Below are 19662 nucleotides of genomic sequence, written 5' to 3'. Positions count from 1 at the left end.
TTTCTCCCTCTCACTCTGCTCTTTCCCCTGTTCATGCTCTGTCTCTCTGCAAATAAATAAATAAAATAAATAATAAACAAATAATAAATAAATAAATAAATACAATAAAAAGAAGTCCTAAGATTGAGAAGTTTATTTAAAGAGATGCTGCTTAGTATGAAAATAATATCAGAAAATCTGATGGGCAAATTAATATCCTTTGTTAGGCCCTTGAGATGAAAGAGATACACCCTTTGCCATTGACTACAAGTTGTAAGTCCTTAAATTTTTTTTGTGGGGGGGTCATAGAATGTTTGCCTCAGCACAAGCTGGTCAACTGTATGATAGTAGCATAAATTTTCATAATTTTTACTATGAAGAAAAAATATCAGTTGATTTAGTTATGATACTTGGCTATTCAGGGGGCAAATCCCTTGAACGTACTTCCCTGATGGATCCCTAGAAGAACACTAATATTGCCTTAGGTTTCCAAACAAAATGAAAAAGGTTTCTACCTTAGCTTTCCTGTCAGCTTTTACGGTATCCTCTGGTGACAAGGTGTGTCTAGAAAACACAGGAGCCTCACCTGTCAGGTGCGCAGGGGAAAGATGGGGGAGACCTTCCACAGGAAGATGAGACTGTGTTGTTTTAAAACTCAGAGAGACATTATCACCTTTTAGTGGAACATTTATTAATACCTGTAAGGTGCCAAAAAAAGAGCAACAGTGATGTAAAATGATAGACGTCTTCTTCATCAGAGGTCTGCTTTGTAGCCCATGGTCTTGGTTGGTTTAGGCAGTACGTTCCCCAAGGCTGAGGAGTCGGGCTCTGTCACTTCTGACACAAAGCAAGGACCTTGATCTTTAGGACCACTTGATGTTCTAGTCAGTTTTTGATAATTCCACACTGTTGGCTGGAGGAGGCTCTAATTATCATCCCTCACAAGGAAACAGATCACTAACCACCTCCATGTTGGGAACAATCAAAAGCATAAATGCTCCTGAGGCGTCATACAGAATATCAGGCAATTCTTAACAGTTGGCCTGAGAATGAATCCAAACGAGAGGCATGTGACAAGCAGATGGCTACGTGACTTTCTCAAGGAAGAGAGAGAGCACAACAGCAATGCTCCATCCATGTTTAAGGAACTAGAGCCTGTTCCTTGTGGCGGGGCATCTGACAACCACCCCGCCGCCCCAACAAGACCTGACAGGCTCTTTTCCCAATTTGAAAGCAGTGCCCCTGAAGCCGACATGGTTCTACGGTTGAAAATAGTAGGTTTACCTCACCATGTCCTCTGACACCTTGATAGGGATTTATCTTACACTGGGTGTTGCAAATTCTTCCAGAACCTGGGTTTCTAGGACTTGCTGTTTGTTCAGCGGGAACCTATACAGTCTGCGTTTTCACTTGACTGAAGTAAATGAATCCACAGCGTCTTTCATCATAAATATAATGCCCTGGGAAAGAGTACAGCAGTGAACCAGACAGACAAGGTTTCCAGGGGCCCCGGTACCCAGGACAGTGCCTGGCACAGAGTAGGCACAAAATACATATTCACTGAATGAATGCATGAATAATGACTGGGCGGAGGTTGTGGAGGCCACCGTAGTGTTTCTTCTAACTGCTTTGGATCTCTGAAACCACTGACCTCTGTCTCATCTGTTAGCAACATTTAATTTTTCTTGGCCAGTGTTATATTTGAATTTGATTCATACACTAAAAATTATGGACCATTATAAATATCTTAGATTTCCTCTCTCGGTACCCTTTTCTGCCAGATCTTCAGAGTAAGGAGATGTTAAACCACACTGCACGATCCCCATCTTGCCCGTAAGGATTTACTAAAATAACATAGAATTGTCTTATCCAAGTTACAAAAACAAAAAGTTCTGAATGCAGAATGATATTATGAACCATAGTGTGAACTTAGTTCAGTTCCTCAGTTGCACTGTTGCTTTGAACTTTAACAAATTGTCTTCCCCCCATCATAAACATGACAATTCAGTTAGTAAAGAATTATTTTTCCATTAGTCATGTCAATTTCTTACACCATGAGCTAATATTCTCAACAGTTTTTATCCACAGTTATATCTTTGCTTCAGAGTCCCCACTTTCAAAGGAAAATTGGTAATAGCACAATAGAAAATGAAGTACAATCTCTTTTTATAGGTAAATATAGTATAAGTAGTAGATAATTGAAGAACTTATACATCATAGCCTATTATTTTATTCTCAGTGGCTGAATGCCAATCAGTTAACTGCCTTTTGAGCTCTATATTTTTAAATGTGACTAAAACATACAATCTCACAGTAAATGTAAATGGCTTATTAAGGGCCTTTACATGGCAACAGTATCATATGTCAGAGATGAATGGTGTTTCTAATTTGCTAGCCACTTGGGTCAAGTTTACCTTAAGCAGGAAGCATATTTATACAAGTAATCGTAACACAAATGGTCTCTTGAGAAAAGCTGTTGGTGAGGGTTTAACATTTTTGAAGTATGCTTTTGGATCTCTTCTAAATGGGTATTTTATAGCCACTGGGCCAAAGCGCCTTAAATCCATGATCCGTCACATCAGCGTCACTGCTGCTGACGCTGCCTAAACGCTCAGGAAGTCTCGGGGTGTGTATGTTTCTAAGGGGGAGGCAAGAGAGGGTCAGGGGGCTTGAGCCACGTTCCTTTGCTTCAGCACTTTGCTACATAAAGTGGGGGTGGGGGAGAGGGCAGCAGCCCCTGCAGCCCCCAGGGCATGTTAGAAATACAGACTGCACCCCAGACCCACTGCCCCAGAATCTACACTCGATCTCAGTCTGCTTGTGATTTTTAAGTCTTGCCTGGGACCCCAGTTCCTCTGTTCTCTGGGGACTGGGCACAAGTCATGGTGTCCGTCTCTCTTTCCTCCTCACTTCTGGAATCTACCTCTTTCTAGGAAAGCATCCCCTCAGCCCACATTTCCTTTCTTTCTCAGCACTCCCACACTCCAGACCCAAATGAATTTACCAACATTGGATGTTTTTGCTTTTATCAAGAGCCCACTTCTTATGCTGCCCATCTGACATCATCCTGGGGCTTCCTGCTCCCAAATAATCTTGGGAAAGTCAAGGCATCGTAAGGACTTCCAAAGCTATGGATGCATTCTGCTTTCTTGCGACTAAGCCTCCCATTCTTTGTTAATTCTGCATTGAGAGCCCATCCTCCTAAGCTGTCCACCAGAACCCAATCTCCATTTGCCATTTTAGTCCCTTCTCTTTGGGGCGGGGGGTTGATTTCTTTGTCCCAGTTTCCACTCATGGAACACTGCCTTCCCCTAACCTAGTCATAAACTTCTCTGTTAATATATGTGGGGAACTGAAAGGACGAAAGGGCATCATGCGAGATGTTTGGGGGAATCACCAACAGAGTTTACTCAGTAGAGGGAATTGTATGCAGTTACTAATGACCCACATGGCAGGCCCCTGAACACACTTCATTTGGCCACACCTTTGCTTTGAGAGGCTCAGCCTATAGCAGGTGCCCGGAGGCAACTGGACATCCACACACCCAGACTGACCAGCCAGTTGGCCCCTAGAAGCAATTTGTTCCCTCTGCTCCAAACTGTGCTGGGCTAAGAGGCTCTGCAAAAAAAGTGAATGGGGCATTTAGAAGCGCATTGCTTACAGAGTCAGGCTCTGTGGGCCAGGGGTTAATGCAGCCATGGTCAAGGGAGCAATCTGGGGTCAGTTGGGTGAGGATCCCCTCAGCCTCCTCTGGAGTGGTCGGCACCCAGAAGAGATTTCTTTAATCAGAGGAGACTGGCAGGGGGAGAAACAGAATTGCTTTCTGGCCATAGTGAGTCCGAGGACCGCGTTTGCAGCTTCCATTCTTCTTGAGACCTACAAACCAATTCTTTTCGGCGTGCTTCTTGGATGTATAGGTGTTGTAATGGTTTTCTTCCAGCCTTTCCAGGAACAGACATTCCTCATTTGGTGTCTGCTAAAAAGATAAGACGGGAGAGAGGAGAATTATTAGTGACTGGTTTTCGGTGTGGTTTCTCTGTCTGCTAGCCACTGTGACCTGGGGCCAGTCTACGGAGTATCTTTGTGCTTTGGTTTCTTTCTCAGGAAAAGCGAGATTATAATGGGACCTGTTTCTGAGGGAAGTGGTAATGGTAATGACTTAGAACAGAACCCAGCACCTAGTGAGCCTTCAACTTCATTTACTGTTTTTGCAAGTTCCCCTTCCTTCTGCTGTCCTCAGGACCCTGGAGTTCCCTGCTGGGGAGGTCCCGAATGATCAGCCATAGCACATCAAAAGCAGGGCTGAGCCTTTCGTCTCTAAAGGCTGGCACATAGACATGACCCTGAAAAATGGCCAAAATTGGTTAAACCAAACTGTGATGTGGTGGGGATTTTTAAGTTTGGACTTGAAAAATAAATGACAACCTACTAATATTATTTTATATCCTGGCAAGTTTCACTAACAGTATCAGGATTTTTATGTTAACATTGTTTGGGATATAAATACTTGCACAAAATGTGTCTTAAGCATAAAACATTATTCTGTAACTTAAAGGTTTTAAAAACTGAACATAGCTTTATTTTTTCCTATGTATAAAAAATATCTACTCATACAAAGAATTGTCCTTTTTTTTTTTTAAAGAATTGTACTTTTAAAAATCACAACTTTACTTTAAAAAGGAAGGAAAAATTTAAAATAAAACAACAACACCCCAAAGCCACCCACCCAGGTATAAGGACTGCTAACAGTTGATGGAACATACTTTCACATATCTTTACGTATGTACACACAGAGGGACATAGATAAGGCCATATGGATAGAGACTGATGATGTTAGCAAAATGGCATGCTATCCCTGCTTTTAAAAAGAAGTGGGAAAGAAACCTATGAAAACATTCAATCTCACAAGAAAATGCAAATTAAAAACAATATAACAGGTTGGCTATAATATCTGCAAAGAACAAAAAAAAATGCAATGCTTGGTATTGTGAAAGCATAGGACATAGGCACTTCTGTGCACTGTTGGTGAGATAAATTGGTGACAATTTTCTCAGGGTAGTTTGGCAATATGTTTTACCTTTGACCCAGCAATTTCATTTGTAGGAATTGAGCCCTAGGAGATAGTCGAGCAAGTATAAAACGTTATTTTCAAGGATGGTCTTTGCAGTACCGGGTATAATGGGAACACACTCGAAGCAACCTACATCTTTATGGAAAGGTGATTGGTGAAGTGGCTAGGGGCGCACCCATGCAGTGGAATCCAGTGCAGTTGCCAATTTATTAATATGGAAAGATCACTAGGACACATTAAATAGTCCAGTTACTTGAAAAATAGCTACCAACAATTACTGTTTTACTTGGAATTCATCTGCTAGAATGTGGTAAGAAGGACCCCAGGTATTTGGCTTCCTATTTCATCAGGATTTTCTAATACATTTGTTATACTTGAAGATAAAATACTTAGGCTGTATATCAACTTTGTGCCAGTTCCTAGTCACGTGATCTTAGTATTATCTCTTCACTCACAGTGGTGGGTGATGCCCTTCCTGGTGGTTTCCAGTCTTGTTGTTCATCATTCTTTATTCATGGGCATGTTCGTGTATGTAGCTGTAAGCGTCACTGAAGGAAGAGGTGGAAACTTGTCAGCCTTGCATCTACCCAGCTGACGCAGAGTCTTGTGAAGGATAGGTGCTCTCCAGCTAGGTGGTGACTTTCATTTGCTTCTTGAGAGTGTGGAAAGCAGTCCATAAAGTTCCCTTTGGTTTGTAAGGAACTCTGGAATAGGAAGTCTCCTGCTCCTTATTCATTTGTAGTCTAGTGGAGTAACATCTGGGTGAGACACTTTGGATCCTTTCAGAACAAGATGGGAGATAAGGGTAATATCTGATTGGGTGACTCTTGCTATCTCTGCAGGAATTTATCCAGACATTAGTGTTTGATGCATATTGCCGGGTGTGGAAGGGGGTGGGCAGTGATGGACCTGCGTGGGTTGCTCACTCCCGTGTAGGGAGGGTCCCCCATGACACCCCTCAGTGGGCGTCAGGCCTGTGTTCTGTGACGAAGCTGAGGACAGCCACGTCCCTCACCTGACGTCTGTGTTACACTAGAGCAGTTGACACACACAGAGCGGCTGAGTCACAGGCTGAGTCAGCAGGCTGCATCAGGGAACTTCGTCTGTCCCTCCACCAGGATTTGTCAGTAGTTGTTATGCATTTGGTGCGATGCCAAGGGCCTGGAGATTAACAGTTGATTCATAACTATTTTTAAGATGATTTTTTAATATTTAGCTCTCTTTTTTCCCTACTATATGGGTGACATAGGCCTACTGTAGAAAATCTGGATAAGACAGGCTCACATATTATAACATTGGATGGTTATCACCCCTAGAGATAACTATATTAATATTTTGATATATAGTCTTTCAACTTATTTTCTAAAATAACATGTCCTTTCCCCAGGCATAAAAATTTGTACCAGGGTGGATTAACACCTAAAACTGGTTAGACATGTGAGGCAGAGCTCGGAGATATTTTAGAACTTATCATTATTGGTGGAGAAATATATAAATTATCAGATATAATATATTAAGATTACCCTCTGAATATTTCACGTGAAGCATGGGGATGGCCAGGACTATGGTGGGAACCTAGAGGAAATTGGATTTGGGGATTCTCCCTCAGTATTTTTATACAAGTAAAAGATGGTTATATTAAATGACAAAACTGATTTAAAAGAGGAAAAGCCATAAACTATAAGTATAAACTGGAAAATAATGAGGATAAGGGATTTATAAACTTATTATTCGTCTTCTAGCTCTCACTGATGGGGCACCTCACACGTGTCGGCAACATTGGTGGGTGGGTTCTGTGCACTATCTCTCGGACCCCTCTTAACGCCTCTATGTGACAGTCACCACCCATTACTAGCCTCATTTTAGACAAGGCTCAGAGGAGGCAAGTAACTTGCCAAAGTTGCAGAAAATTTTCAGTTTTGAGTCTGAGATTCAGTGATTGATCAGTTGATTGATTTTATCACCAAGAAGAAAAACCACCTAAAAAAAAAAATCTGCTTTCTATGTAACAGCTACTGCCTAGCTCCAAACCCTTTAAAATGACCCCATTTGATCCGTATTTCAGTGAACAGCCTACAGGAGGCTGCTCATTGCTCTGACAGTGTTGTCTCCTGACCCCTAGCAGGCGGCATGAGAAACCAAACTGTGTTCACATTCCGAACCCTGCCTGAAGTTACAGCTTCAAGAGGCAGTCTTCTGTGCCCACTGCCCCTTGGCAGTTTGATGTAAGTTAAAGAGAGGTTCAGACCAAAACCCCCTACTAGCTGCCTTTTTGTAGACATCTTCTTCATAAAAGGGAAGAAAGGGGTTTGGCCAAGCCTCAATGATCAATTGTTAAGATATAGAGAAAGGATCATTGAAATGTGGAAATAATTTCAAACCTTGGGCCCACTGGCTTTAGTTCTCTTTCCATTTAAATCTTCTACCAGAGATACCAACAGGGGCAAAATTACACTGTTTCTTTTCTTTTCTCCCTAAGACCGATGTATATACTGAGTCAAACCCGTGTAAAGCATTACCAAGGAGAGGGTCGGAGCAGAAGATGTGGAGGATTTTTAGCTCCTGAATAAACTCTGAGGCCGTGCTTCTCAAGGACATGTGGCCCATTCATCATCACATCCCTTCAGGCCTTAGACATGGGAGCCACTTGCTAAATATTTGTTGGATGACGAGTCGCACGCTGGAGTCTCTACAGTTTTTGTGAGAAGCGTAGAGAACACACAGCCTATGGTGTTGCTCCAGAAACATTGTGGGAATGAATGAATGCAGTGGGAATAGGTATTCTGAAATGACTGACTGAGGAGTTACTGAAATTTCAATCAATGTCTCCTCTGTGTCCAGGCGATAGTATGTTTGAGTATTTTGAGAGAGCACCACAAGAAACTCTTTCATGCCTGCGCCTAAAATAAGGCAGGGTAGAGGGTGGGAATCCTGCTGGAAAAAACAACAAGCAGAGACTAATTGTTGCTTTCTAGTTTGCATCACTCAACGTAACACGATTTCTGGAAACCTCAAACCTTGGCCGTGTCCGGAAGCATGTCAGCCTCATACTTACTGAGCCGTACAAAAGCCCATCGGTGTCCATGGCCAAGTACTGGCCAGTCTCGGTACTCTTTATGTACACCTCCCCCACGCTTTCCGCACGGAGCTGCAGCTGAACTGAAACAAAAATAACACAAGCAAAAGTAAATAAACACTAAACCTTTGCCGATAGGGCCTGGCGGCCAGGACAGTTAGCCATGGAAAATTTTGCTCATTCATTTCTCAGTGCCCTCAAGGATGAGCCTCACAGTAATCAAAACATAGAAATACAGTTCCTTTTTCTTTGCCCTCCAAAGAAAGCTGCCCTTTGGGAATGATGTTCTTGAGAGAAGGAGAGATGATGATGGGCGTGCCTGCCATCCCCCTGTTGGTTACAGAATGACCCCTCATGCTCTTCCTCTGTCTCTATCCCCTCCTGGTGGGGAATCACCATGGGAGGAAGCGACATTCACTTCCCTGGGTGCTGCAGAGTGGGCAGCTGGCCAGCCTGACTGTGTTCCACTTTAATTAGCAACCTGCTTTGGGAGGGCTTTTTAGGGCCCCAACCTGTTCGGCGTGGGAGCTTCTTGTGGACAGATTGTTATTTTTAAAAATCCCATAGCGTTTTTTTCCCAGACAGAGAGGTCCCAGGAAGTCGGACCGGTTAGTGCATCTGAAACTCAGGGAATACTCCCACTGTGAAGTTCAGTCAATGGCCAGCCTCTGTGGCAGCCCAGCTGGGACAGAGGCTGATGGGAACCCTGACTTCTCATCGGGAAGACAAAGTGGATGTCTGGAAATTCAGGGATGGGAATGGTGGTTCTCGTCCTGGGGTGATGTTCGCCAGGTGACATCTGACCATGTCTGGGGACATTTTGGGCTGTGTTGGCTACAGTGCAAATGGTACATCGAGGCCAGGGATGCTGTGACATGTTCTGCAATGCTCAGGGCGGCCCCCACAACAAGGAATTATTGGGAAACTATGAGCCAAGGCCAAGGACCTGAGTTCCTCTGAGTTAGACTCCCCATTTACACTGGTTAATACCCTAAGGAGCCTTGCCCACTGCTGGACCACTATCTGGAGTATAGCAGCCATTCAATAATTCTTCATTTGTTCATTCTCTCCTAGTGGCTCTCGAGGGGGAAGATCCTTTGATGGCTCACATTTAAGAAGCAAAATTAATTCTGGGCTCTCTAGATGATGTCTTTGGTGACTAGACTGTCACAACCATCGTGATGACTAGGGGTAAAAAATCTAGCTGAGGACCAGTGAGCACCCCGTTCTCCGGGAGGACAAGCTGGCCTCCCTAAGGGTCGGCTTAGTCAGAGGCTGGGGGGCAGGGTGGGCTAGAAGGAACATGGGGCTCTGGTTGGCAGCTGGAGACCCCTCATTGCTTTTCCTTGTTTTCCTGCTTTAGTTAATTTCTTTGAATAGGAAATACATTCACCTGTTTCGAACTTGGAAACCGTGTAAGAGGAGACAGAGTGTTCCTTCTGTTGTCTCTGTCCCCCAGCCTCCCAGGTGCAACTGTTGGGGATACAGTGATAAACAGGACAGATGAGACACTTGTCCTTCCTCCCAGAACACATTCTCTGGTGCTGGGGAGAGGCAGAGATAAATGAGTAAACCCCTCCTAGATCTATTTTATGTGTACCCTTCTAGAGAGCTTTTATGCACATCTGGGAAATACATGTTATCCTTCCTGCTTTTTTTATTTTTTAACACCAGTGGTATGATACACACACAACTGTGTACCTTGTTGTTTTGTTTGTTTGCTTAACAACCAACTAGAGATCTTGCCAGTTAAGCACTGAAAGAGTTAACCTAGTTCTATCAGCCAGCTGCTCCGTGTTCTACTACGTGGCTGTACCATAATCATTTAACCACTTCCTTATTAATATGTTTGTATTTTCCCATTTCCTTCTGTTTTCCTTATCTTCTGATTCATCCCAAAAGTGATACATAGTTACTCACCCTTACTGAAGATGCGGTTCTCTTGTCCTTGGATGTGTTTGCTACAGAGACTCGGGTCTCCTCTAGCTTCCTGTGGTCAGTGCAGTTTATCTAATTCACAGGAAGGAAACTGGAAGCCACTGATCTCCTTTCCCACGGGTCCTCCTGACTTGGGTTAGTCCAAGAGGGTAGTCATGAGAGAACGGGCCAGAAGGCCTCCATCATGATCTGGGCCTCCCCTCTAGCCTCACACCACACCACTTGCTCCCTCACTCAGCCCGCCCCACCCATTTAACTCCCCCGACACGTCAGACTCTCTCCCACCTCAGGATTCCTGCCCACGCTTTGTCTGGCACCTTCTTCCCCCTGATGTTGACACGGTTGGTTCTTCTCCCCGCCCCGGGCCCCAGCCTAAACGCCCCCTCCTCAGGGAGGCCTTTCCCACCAAGGCCCCCACAACTGTCTATACACAGCCTTGTCCCTGCCAGTGCCACCTGAGTTCCCCCATCGTCCTCTTTCTCAGCCTTTTGTTTCCTCTGTGGCACTTTATGTGGCAAACACCTATTTTTGTCATTTAGGCATTTGCTCCTTTGTTTCTGCCTCCCCAGGAGAATGTGTACCTGGGGAAAGAGCAGGGATCTTCTCTATCTGATTGTCCGTAGGTCTGAAGCCCCTCACGCTGGGCCTTGCCCACTGGCTCAGCCAAGATAGATTTGTCTAATGGACAATGTTAGGCCAATATTTGCAGAGATGAACCTGCTGTCCATCATCAGTAAACTGTGCACTTTGAATTGTGTCTCCAGTGATGCTTTGTGGAATGAAGTAAGAGGGACCGAGCTGAGCATTCCAGGCTCTCCCACCAGCCTGCTGGGTGACCTTGGCGAGGCTCCTTAACCTAGAGGCCACAGTCTCTTTATCAGTAAGAGGGCAAGCCTTTGTGTCTAGCCTCTAAAGTTTTCCCCAACTCTAAGAGTCTATGAAGCAGTAAATACCTTTCACAGCAATGCTGCATGCAACAGAATATTGTTCGGCCCTAAAAATGAACAGAGCACTATTACATGCTACAGTGTAGATGAGCCTTGAAAACATGCTCAGTGCAAAAGCCGGTCCCAAAGGACCATATATTGTATGGTTTTATTTAAGTGAAATGTCCAGAGTCGATGGACGCATAGAGATGGGACATAGATGAGTGGTAGCCAGGGCTGAGGAGGAAGGTGGGGAGAGCAAAGGGGAAATTCCAGTTGAGAGATCCAGGATTTCTTTTGGAGGGGATGAAAATGTTCTAAAATTGACTGTGGAGATAGTCACAAGTCTATGAATATATATATGTAAAAAACCCATCAAGTTGTACACCATAAGTGGGTTAATTCTATGGTATATGAATAATACGTTGATAAAATTGGGGTTTTTTAGCGCTTTGTGCTTTCATTGGCTCTTATGGTCTTCAGAGAAGTTTTACATATATTTCTCTGCCATTTTCTCGGCATAATCTTGATGCTTAAGAGAGACCGAGGGAAGGGACTGACTGTGTGGGATCACCTAAGCGTGCCAGGCGTCGTGCTAGTTTCTGTTCTGGTATAAACAGTATAAAATTAGAGTATGGGTTCCAGAATCAAACCACACGAATTCAAATTCTGGCTTGGCTGTGTATTAGCTGTGTGATCACTGGGCAAGTTATTTAGTTCTTGTTGCCTTATGCATGATGATAGCACCTGCTTCATGGAATTGTTTTGAGGATTCAGTGATGTAATGCATAGAGAGGGCCCAGGACCATCACTGTCATTTCCCCCGAGCTACGGTGACTCCATTGCTTTTCCCAGCGTTGTCTGGAGGAAGGTGGCAGTGACTTTGTCCTATAGGTGAGAAGACTGAAGCTCGCTGATGACATGTTTTACCCAACATTTAATGTTGTGACCAGGGCCCAGCTCTGAGTATTGCAAGTATCCTGTGTTTTCTTCTCTTTAAGACCACACCTTGGCTCCAGTGATGGGAAAGATGACTCCAAATCCAGCCAAATTCTCTTTTCTTGCACCCTCTTGTGTTCAAGGTCAGAGAAGATGTACAAGATGGCAAATGGTCATCCAGTATCCCACTTGCAGCTCCTGGTTAGCTGCTGGGACTTTTTCCACCTGCCCACACATTATATAGATATTTATTCAAACACATTATAGGTGCTACAGAAATCCCAAAGGACAGGTCCTTTTTTGTAATCAAGGAAGATTTAAAAAAAAAATAAACTTTATATTTCCAAGCAGTTTTAGGTTCACAGAAAAAATGAAGGGAAGGCAGTGATTTCCCCTGTGTCCCCTGCTGTCACACGTGTGATGTGTGTCCCCATCACAGTGGTCCATTTGTTACAAGTGATGGACCTACACTGACACATCATTATCAGCAAGGAGTGTTTTTAAAAAGATTTTCATTTCCTAGCTCATTTCTGTTCTCTGCCTTCCTTAGTCTCCGTTCGTCTTTCTGGGGTGGGGGGCAGGTAGAGTCAACTTCGTTGTCTGTGGACTCCCATGATGGCCACACGAAGGTAACCATGAGCCAGAGCTGCTTGGCACAGGACTCGGTCCTCGGCCATGAGCCCCAACGCCAGGCTTGTTGCACTGGTGAGAGTTCGTCTCAAGAGTTTCCTCTGTAAATATTATTTCTCCAGGATGTCCAAGTTTCATAGCTCATTTTCACTGGATTTCTTTCTGGCTAAGTTTCCTAAACATATATCCTTTGCGAGCGGGCCTGGCAGGAAGGAGTAACACCCAGCCGAGGCTGCTCGTGGAACCGATGAGGTGTCCGGCTCCCTCCAGTGACTTCATCCACTCTTCTCAACCTCCAGCTCTGGCAGCTGTTGCCCAGGAGGAGCGGGAAGGAGTGCGTGTGAGAAAGGGGGCTCCGAAAGGGGAGGGGAGACCACACAGCCTGGCCCAGCACCAGCTCCTCCCTCTCACAACAGCACCAGGGTTTGGAAGCTGCTCAGTCCACACACATTCCCTGGCCATCCATCCCTGGCGTGCTGAGAACCGCGCCCCGGGCCACACAGGGACCCCACGCTGGGAGCCGAGGGGGCTCAGACCTGTGATGGTAAATATGCCCACTTGAGAAATCCCGCTCATTTTTCAGCTAGAAGGAAACACAAGTGCAACACCCACAGCAGAAACTCTCTCTCTCATATGTATTAAATAGTATTATGATACATACACATATGTATTAGGTAGAATATATATATATATATAATCTTTCAAAGAAAAGCAGAAAATAATGCAGAGTGAAAAAAGCAAATTGCAAAAGAATATAGTAAATCCTTGATGAAATCCTTTATAAAACACAAAACAGTGTGCATAGCTCATGAATATATAGGAAGTAAAATGAGAAAATGTGCCTTAGATTCAGAACAAATTCCTACCAGTTGCTGCCCTGGGAAGGATGAGGAGAAGGGCTGAGTCTGCAGAGGGCAGTGGGAGGAACCTCTCTTTTATCCTAGCTCTTCATTTTGTTAAAGACACAGTTCTGAGGCAGACCCAGCCATCGGGTGACCCTGGTTTGGTCTGGGTGGTGGGGCTTCTGGTGACCGTGGACTTCTCCTTTTCGGGGACATCGTGGTTGTATAAAGCTCAGCTCTTAGTCAATGCGCAAACACTCAGAGCTGGCCAAGGCTCCTGTTGCTTGCTCTTGACCACTGGGGCTTGACCCAGGCCACTTGCAGACCCAAGCACAGGTGTCCATGAAGGTGAGTCTTAGGGGGTGATGGAGCCAGGAAAGTTAATGAAGCAGGACAGGGATGAGGGGGCACTAGGGCTCCCCCGTCCTCTGCTCAGTTTCCTTTTCTATCACCTTCCACCAGGTTAACCAACACCTGCACGAACAGGAAGAAGCAGCTTTTCTTTATCCTGAGCAGGAATTTAGGACTTCCTGTCTGGGATAGGAGGGTCCTTGGCTCTAACCCATTCCCAGGATGAAAAGGCAAGTACTTTTTCAAAAATGAGACAAGTCAATTAGTCCATAGAGTACTTATTGGTCCACTTTCGATTTATCAGGAGAAATGGAAGCATTTTTTAATTAAACAACTTTTTTTTTTTAATTTGTCGCTTTATTTTACTTATTTATTTTTTATTTCTTTGTTGTGGTTCCCCAGTTTGCCCAGCTTTGCCCCTGCCTGGGACTCCTGCCTTCTCTGCCCCCAGCCGGGCCTCTTCTCTGCCTCTCACCAGCAAATTTTTTAAAGGTACTCCAGCTAGACATCAGTTTCCTAGAGAAATTCAAATTTACAAAGCAGTATAACATTTTTTATACACAGGCTATGTTTGCTTGGTGGATTTGTGACCATCATGTGCCCAGTAGAAACTGGGAAGCACAGAAGGTTGTGCTGGTCTAGGAATGTGTTCTTTATCAAAACTAAAGATCAAGGTAATCTCCACCTTTGTGAATCGTGCTCCTCCCTGCCCCCTGCTTACACTTTGAATCCCTTCACAGGGCTTTTTGCTTGAAGGAGTGTACATAAAGGTGAACCCGGAGCTTTTGGGTGGACATGCCAGCCCCAAACTAGGCAGTCTAACCTGTTTTTCTGCTAGAGCTCTGCCTGTATCTCTGGTGTTCTCTTCTCCACGGTGCCTTCCATTAGCTCTTAGCAGTACTTTTATTCACAGGAAGATACATGATTCTTATTTCCAAGGATAGAAAGAAGAAAAAGGTGCCAAGAGCCTGTAGCTGCCAAGACAAAGTGAGCTTTGGGGCCCTGCACATGGTTCCGCACCCCAAGCCATCCTCACGTCTTCCTCTTCTGCCCCTAGAAGTTTTTAAAGATAAGATATCAGCTGGTGCGTTCAGGGCACAAATGAGTGCAGAGGGAGGTTCTGCTCTGGTAGCATGCCCGTGGCCTTTAAGCCTACTTTCCACCTCTGCTCTCCAAAGAGAGGCCAAAAGAGATTACGTGCCTAGTTTATTCTGGGTCGGAGACTTCCCGTCCTTTGCCATGTTTACTCAAAGTGAGGTCAGCCTCATTCAGAACTCGGTGAGGTTGTTTTATGTCAGTGGCATTTATAATTAAAGTGTAGCCACAAGCCGAGCTCCGTAAAACATTAGAGGAAGATGGAGAAGTTTAAAAAAAAAAAAAAAAAGTGAATTTGTGGAAAGAAAATTCCAGTGGTTTGGAATACATATATGTATGAAAAAGACTCTTCTTAGAATGTGTAAAGGTGTCTGCTTCTGCTTTAGGGTCTGAAAAAAAGATCCCTGGAAAATTTCGATATAGTCCACGGACTATGTGATATTAAAAAAAAAAAAAAGTCTTTCTAGAGATTGTTTTGCATAACAGATAAGGGGTGAGTGGGATGAAGGGCAGGGCCTCTGGCATCCTATCTCACCAAGGTGGGAACAGCCCGCAGGGGGTGGGGGAGCATTTCTGCCTGAAGACTGGCCCTGCTCACTGGCTTCTGCCAACAGGGCCCAGTTGTGCCCACCCTGGTGATCTGAAAAGCTGTCTTGACTTGCAGCACAAGCCGGTGGGAAGCCAAGTGTCCTTACCACGAGGTGCCAAGTCATAGCAGACAAACTGCAGACTGCACGGCCCCAAAACAAGGAGGTGGGAGGGATTTTACTTAAGAGGAGTCTGCCCTTTATAAAGGACTGCAAAGTACCATTTCTCTGACCAGTGAACTCCCTTAGTGCCTTTAGGATGTGGTTTGATTTATAAATATTTGATTGGCACACACTTCGCTCAGGAAACTTTCCATTTGTGCGGTGAGCAGTGCCAGTAATCCTGCTCCCCACACAGCCTCTTGTGTGCTTGGGAAAGCAAGGGGGTGTGGGTCACAGCAGAGGCTGCAGATCTGGGATGCTCGCAAACTTGTTCTCCAGTTACCATTCACGTGTTCATCCCATTGAGAAACAAATCATGTCCCCTTTGGCCCGAGAGGAAGGTGCAGCAGGAAGGGCAGAATCGAACATGGAGCCCCTTCTTGCTCTGCCCACAACAGTTTGCTCTCTCTGCCAGAGAAGTTAGACAGGACAGGGCTTGCTGGGCCTGGGCCCATTTTTCCTACATTCCAGGCCATGAGAGCTCCAAACCTAGATGGTCCTGGCGACACCGAATTGAAGAGTAAGACTAAGTTCCATGAGCAAGGCTAACATTCATTTAACTTAACAGCCTACAGAGATCAGATGGTTACAAGGAAGAAGGTTAAGTTAGCCTAGAAGGGATGATGATGGTGAATAACATTTTTTGAGCACCTGCTATATGACGCTTTTAAGGTTCCTCCTTGACTGTGACATGGGAACTGTTTTTAAAATGAAGAAACAGAGGCCTGTGGGGAAGTCACTTCCCCAGGGGGACAAGGAACTAATGAACAGGGAGCTGCACCTACACCTCTCTGATCCGCATGACAGGCTGTGTGAATCCAGTACTTTCTTTCTTTCTTTCTTTTTTTAAGATTTATTTATTTATTTTAGAGATCGAGAGAGAGAGAGAGAGAGAGAGAGAGCACAAGTGGCAGGGGCAGAGGAGAAGGGAGAGAGAATCTCAAGCAGACCCCGTGCTGAGTGTGGAGCCTGACATGGGGCTCGATCTCACAACCCTGAGATCACGACCTGAGCTGAAACCAGGAGTCTGAATTGAAACAAAGAGTCAGACGCTTAACTGACTCCACCACCCAGGCGCCCCTCCAGTATGTTTATTTAATCAGTTCTTGGGGGGAGACCACCATCATCTTATTGATGTCAGGGGTGGTAGTGGTATATGAAAAGAGTCTTAGAAGAGGAAGCTTCCTTAGAAGCAGCAGCTATGGACCCCTTTCAACTTTCCCACTTACTGAGTGATCACAGGCCCTATTAGCTCAGTGTCTGCAGAGTGATGATTATTCATAACTTTGTGAGATTATGGTTAAGTGGAAATGCAGGACTCTAACACAATACCTGGCATTTATCAGGTGCTCAATAGGTATTTACTGATTCTGTTGTTGAACTTGAATTTATCTGCCACCAATACAATTCATTTACTCATCAAATTCATGTTTATTGGGTACTATGCCAAGTGCCAGTCAATGGACTAGACACAGAATTGGATTGTTGAGCTCTAACAGACAAAGTCCCCATCCTCAGGGAGCCTAGTGGGGGCAAAAAGCATTAAATACTCACACAAGTGAGTGTGAGTATAACTACAGGGAAATATGCATGGCACAAGAGGCACTCCTCAAATGTTCTATGTCTGAAATGGAACTGGTCATCTTTCCCTGGGCCTGTTCCTCTTCCAGGATCCTCCCTCTCAAGGTGAGGCCACCATCTGCCCATGTCCCAAAGTAAAGCCATAGGGGTCCCCATGAATCTTCTTGCAACTTAACATCCATTGCCTTGTCTCGTGGTCTGCAGCTCTTGACTCTGATGTTGCCTGGCTTTCCTAGAATGGCGTTGTAACACATCTTCAAAGCCTGTATGGATCATTGCCTACAGCCGTGATTTGAGGAGCTTTGGGAACGTTTTACTCAGGCCTACATTACAGTGGCCAGTGCACAAACACCTGTCATAGGTTTATACTACTCCAAGAGAGGCCTTGTGTTAGGTACTTGGAAACTGACTCTCCTGGAAGTAGGAAGAAGATAAGTTTTGAAAACACTCCAGTTTTGCCCAGGGCAGATCTGCTGGTTGCAGACAAAGAGAAGCCATGAGAAGAGTTATTTTTTGCTTTGTAGAGCTGGAAGACATGCAGTTCTACTTGGTATGATTTATGTAGATTTATTTCAATATTTGATTGGGTTTTATATATATTCTTCCTGACGGAAGTCTTAGAGTACGGCTCTGTGCCTGTGACCACAATCTCTAGTCATGCTCAAACTAATGATCTAGGAATAGAAACCATCCCCTTGCCGGACCATGCTAATCAGTAAACCAAGGTCATTTACTCTCTCTGACCCTGCCCTGTCCAGATTGATTCGGATTCAAAATAATCTGTGAAATGAAGAGGGTGTGTGACAGTACCACCACTGGACAGTAGAGGGCGACAGAAGTACACTCAGCGTGTAGAGAGTACTGTTGCCTGCCGGATCGTTTAAGACTTTTCCGCCTTTTCAGACACACAGAGCAGTGTCATTGTTCCCATTCCCCAAGGTGAGGAAGCTGAGTCTCAATATTATTCCCAAGGTTAGACAGCTGGGAACACTGGAGACATCTACATTTCTAGACAGGAGGGGTGATTGGAAGGGTCTTTGGGCGGGGGAACTTAACGTTTATTTTGCAGAGCATTTTATGCAAAATGGGGAAAATGGTCATTGTTCAGTGCTGTCCCAGTTAGAAAGGGACAGTGCAAGAATATGAACTCAAGCTTTCTGACTCCAAATCTAGGGCCCCTTGAGTCTGGGGCGAGTATCTGCATTTTCCTGTCCTCTTGGCACTGATAAGTACAGAGATAGATTTCTGCTCACTCACCCCACTTAACTCTGATTTCTGTCCCCCTTGGCCCTTGCTCTTAGTTCTCGAGTAAATAAATAGGCGAACACAACTCTGAATGTTGCCAGAGGGGCCCTGAATCAAAACATCAATCTAGACTCTTGACCTTCCTGGGAGATAATATTACAGAAAAGATGAAGGGAAGGTCCTCAAATATTATACTGTATTTCCACATGCTGAGTTGAATAGTTGGAAGCTTTGAGGTGATGATGATGATGACAGCAATATTGTACTGAGCTGTTCCCCTGAGTCAGGCACTGTGCCGGAGACTTTAACTCGATCATCTCATTTAATCCTCCTGAGAAACCAGCGAGGCAAGTCGTTTTATTCTTATCTTACAAGTGAGGAAAGTGAGGCCAGAAAGATTACGTAATTATAGCCCAGGTTCACTTGGCAAACAGTTGTTCCAGCATTACTGGGATGTAGACCTCCTCACACCCACTCCTACAGCTTTGTTGTGCTGCATTCCAGGGGTTCCTGATGTCTTAGGTCAGGCGGCTGGATCCACAGCACTTTCAGAAGTTGTCCGAATGTTATATACCCGGAATGCAGTCAGTAGTATTAATGATGGAGTGACAACAATGAAATCAAATGACATTTGTATAGAAATTCCAGTACTTGGAAGTCCTAACTATAGTGTCTCATTTCCCAGAATTCAAGATGTCCCAGAAAAGCCAGCCTAACCCTGAGGAACACAGTATCATGCTTGTCTTTCCCCAGGGATTCTGAGCACCAGAGAGCATTCCCATTGGTTCTGAAGATGGGTAAGATTTATCAGAAACATTTAAAATCCTGGAGGAATCAAAGCTTCTTTCCCTTGTGTTATATGGGGTAGATCACACAAATTGTGTAGCTTGCCTCACACAGTGGACTACAATCTAAGTCCATTTGTTCACAGTAGATGTTACTTATATACATGTATATGTTTAATGTACTAAACAGAGTCCTTTTTGCCTCACTCTGGTACCTAGTTTTCATCAAATACAAGGCGTTCACTAGGCCCACTTGAAGACAAGCTATCAAAACAACCCCCCCCAAAAATCAGACCCTGCAGCTAGAAGGCCCAACACCAGCCTTCCTGCTCTTTATCTCAAGGGTCTGCCTCGTGAGTGGAAAGGAAGAGACTGCCTTCTGCTTCATAGATGGCAGCTTCCGACCCCAGGACCTTTGCATTTAAGAGTAGAGTGAGCACCACTGAGGTGGTCAT

The 19662-nt window shown here is 44.7% G+C and overlaps 1 protein-coding gene across 3 annotated transcripts in view; it reads right to left on the bottom strand.

The window, feature by feature from the left end:
• Nucleotides 1-615: 615 nt before the first annotated feature.
• The window catches only part of FGF1 (fibroblast growth factor 1), an 87607-nt gene continuing 68560 nt past the window's right edge, over nucleotides 616-19662 (bottom strand). For 2 of the 3 annotated variants that reach the window (XM_032844239.1, XM_032844238.1), the window contains exons 3-4: nucleotides 8106-8209; nucleotides 616-3955 (exon numbers count right to left, since the gene is read on the bottom strand). In XM_032844239.1, the coding sequence (XP_032700130.1) occupies nucleotides 3761-3955; nucleotides 8106-8209 (299 nt within the window). In that variant the 3' untranslated portion in view covers nucleotides 616-3760. The remainder of the gene's footprint in view (nucleotides 3956-8105; nucleotides 8210-19662) is intronic. The other variant, XM_032844240.1, reaches the window with a different exon arrangement.

Source organism: Lontra canadensis, unplaced genomic scaffold (genome assembly GCF_010015895.1).
Source record: "Lontra canadensis isolate GAN:19392208 unplaced genomic scaffold, GSC_riverotter_1.0 scaffold149, whole genome shotgun sequence".
Taxonomy (NCBI): Eukaryota; Metazoa; Chordata; class Mammalia; order Carnivora; family Mustelidae; genus Lontra; species Lontra canadensis.
Note: the sequence above shows the minus strand (reverse complement) of the source record. Positions and strands in the feature narration are given on the sequence as shown.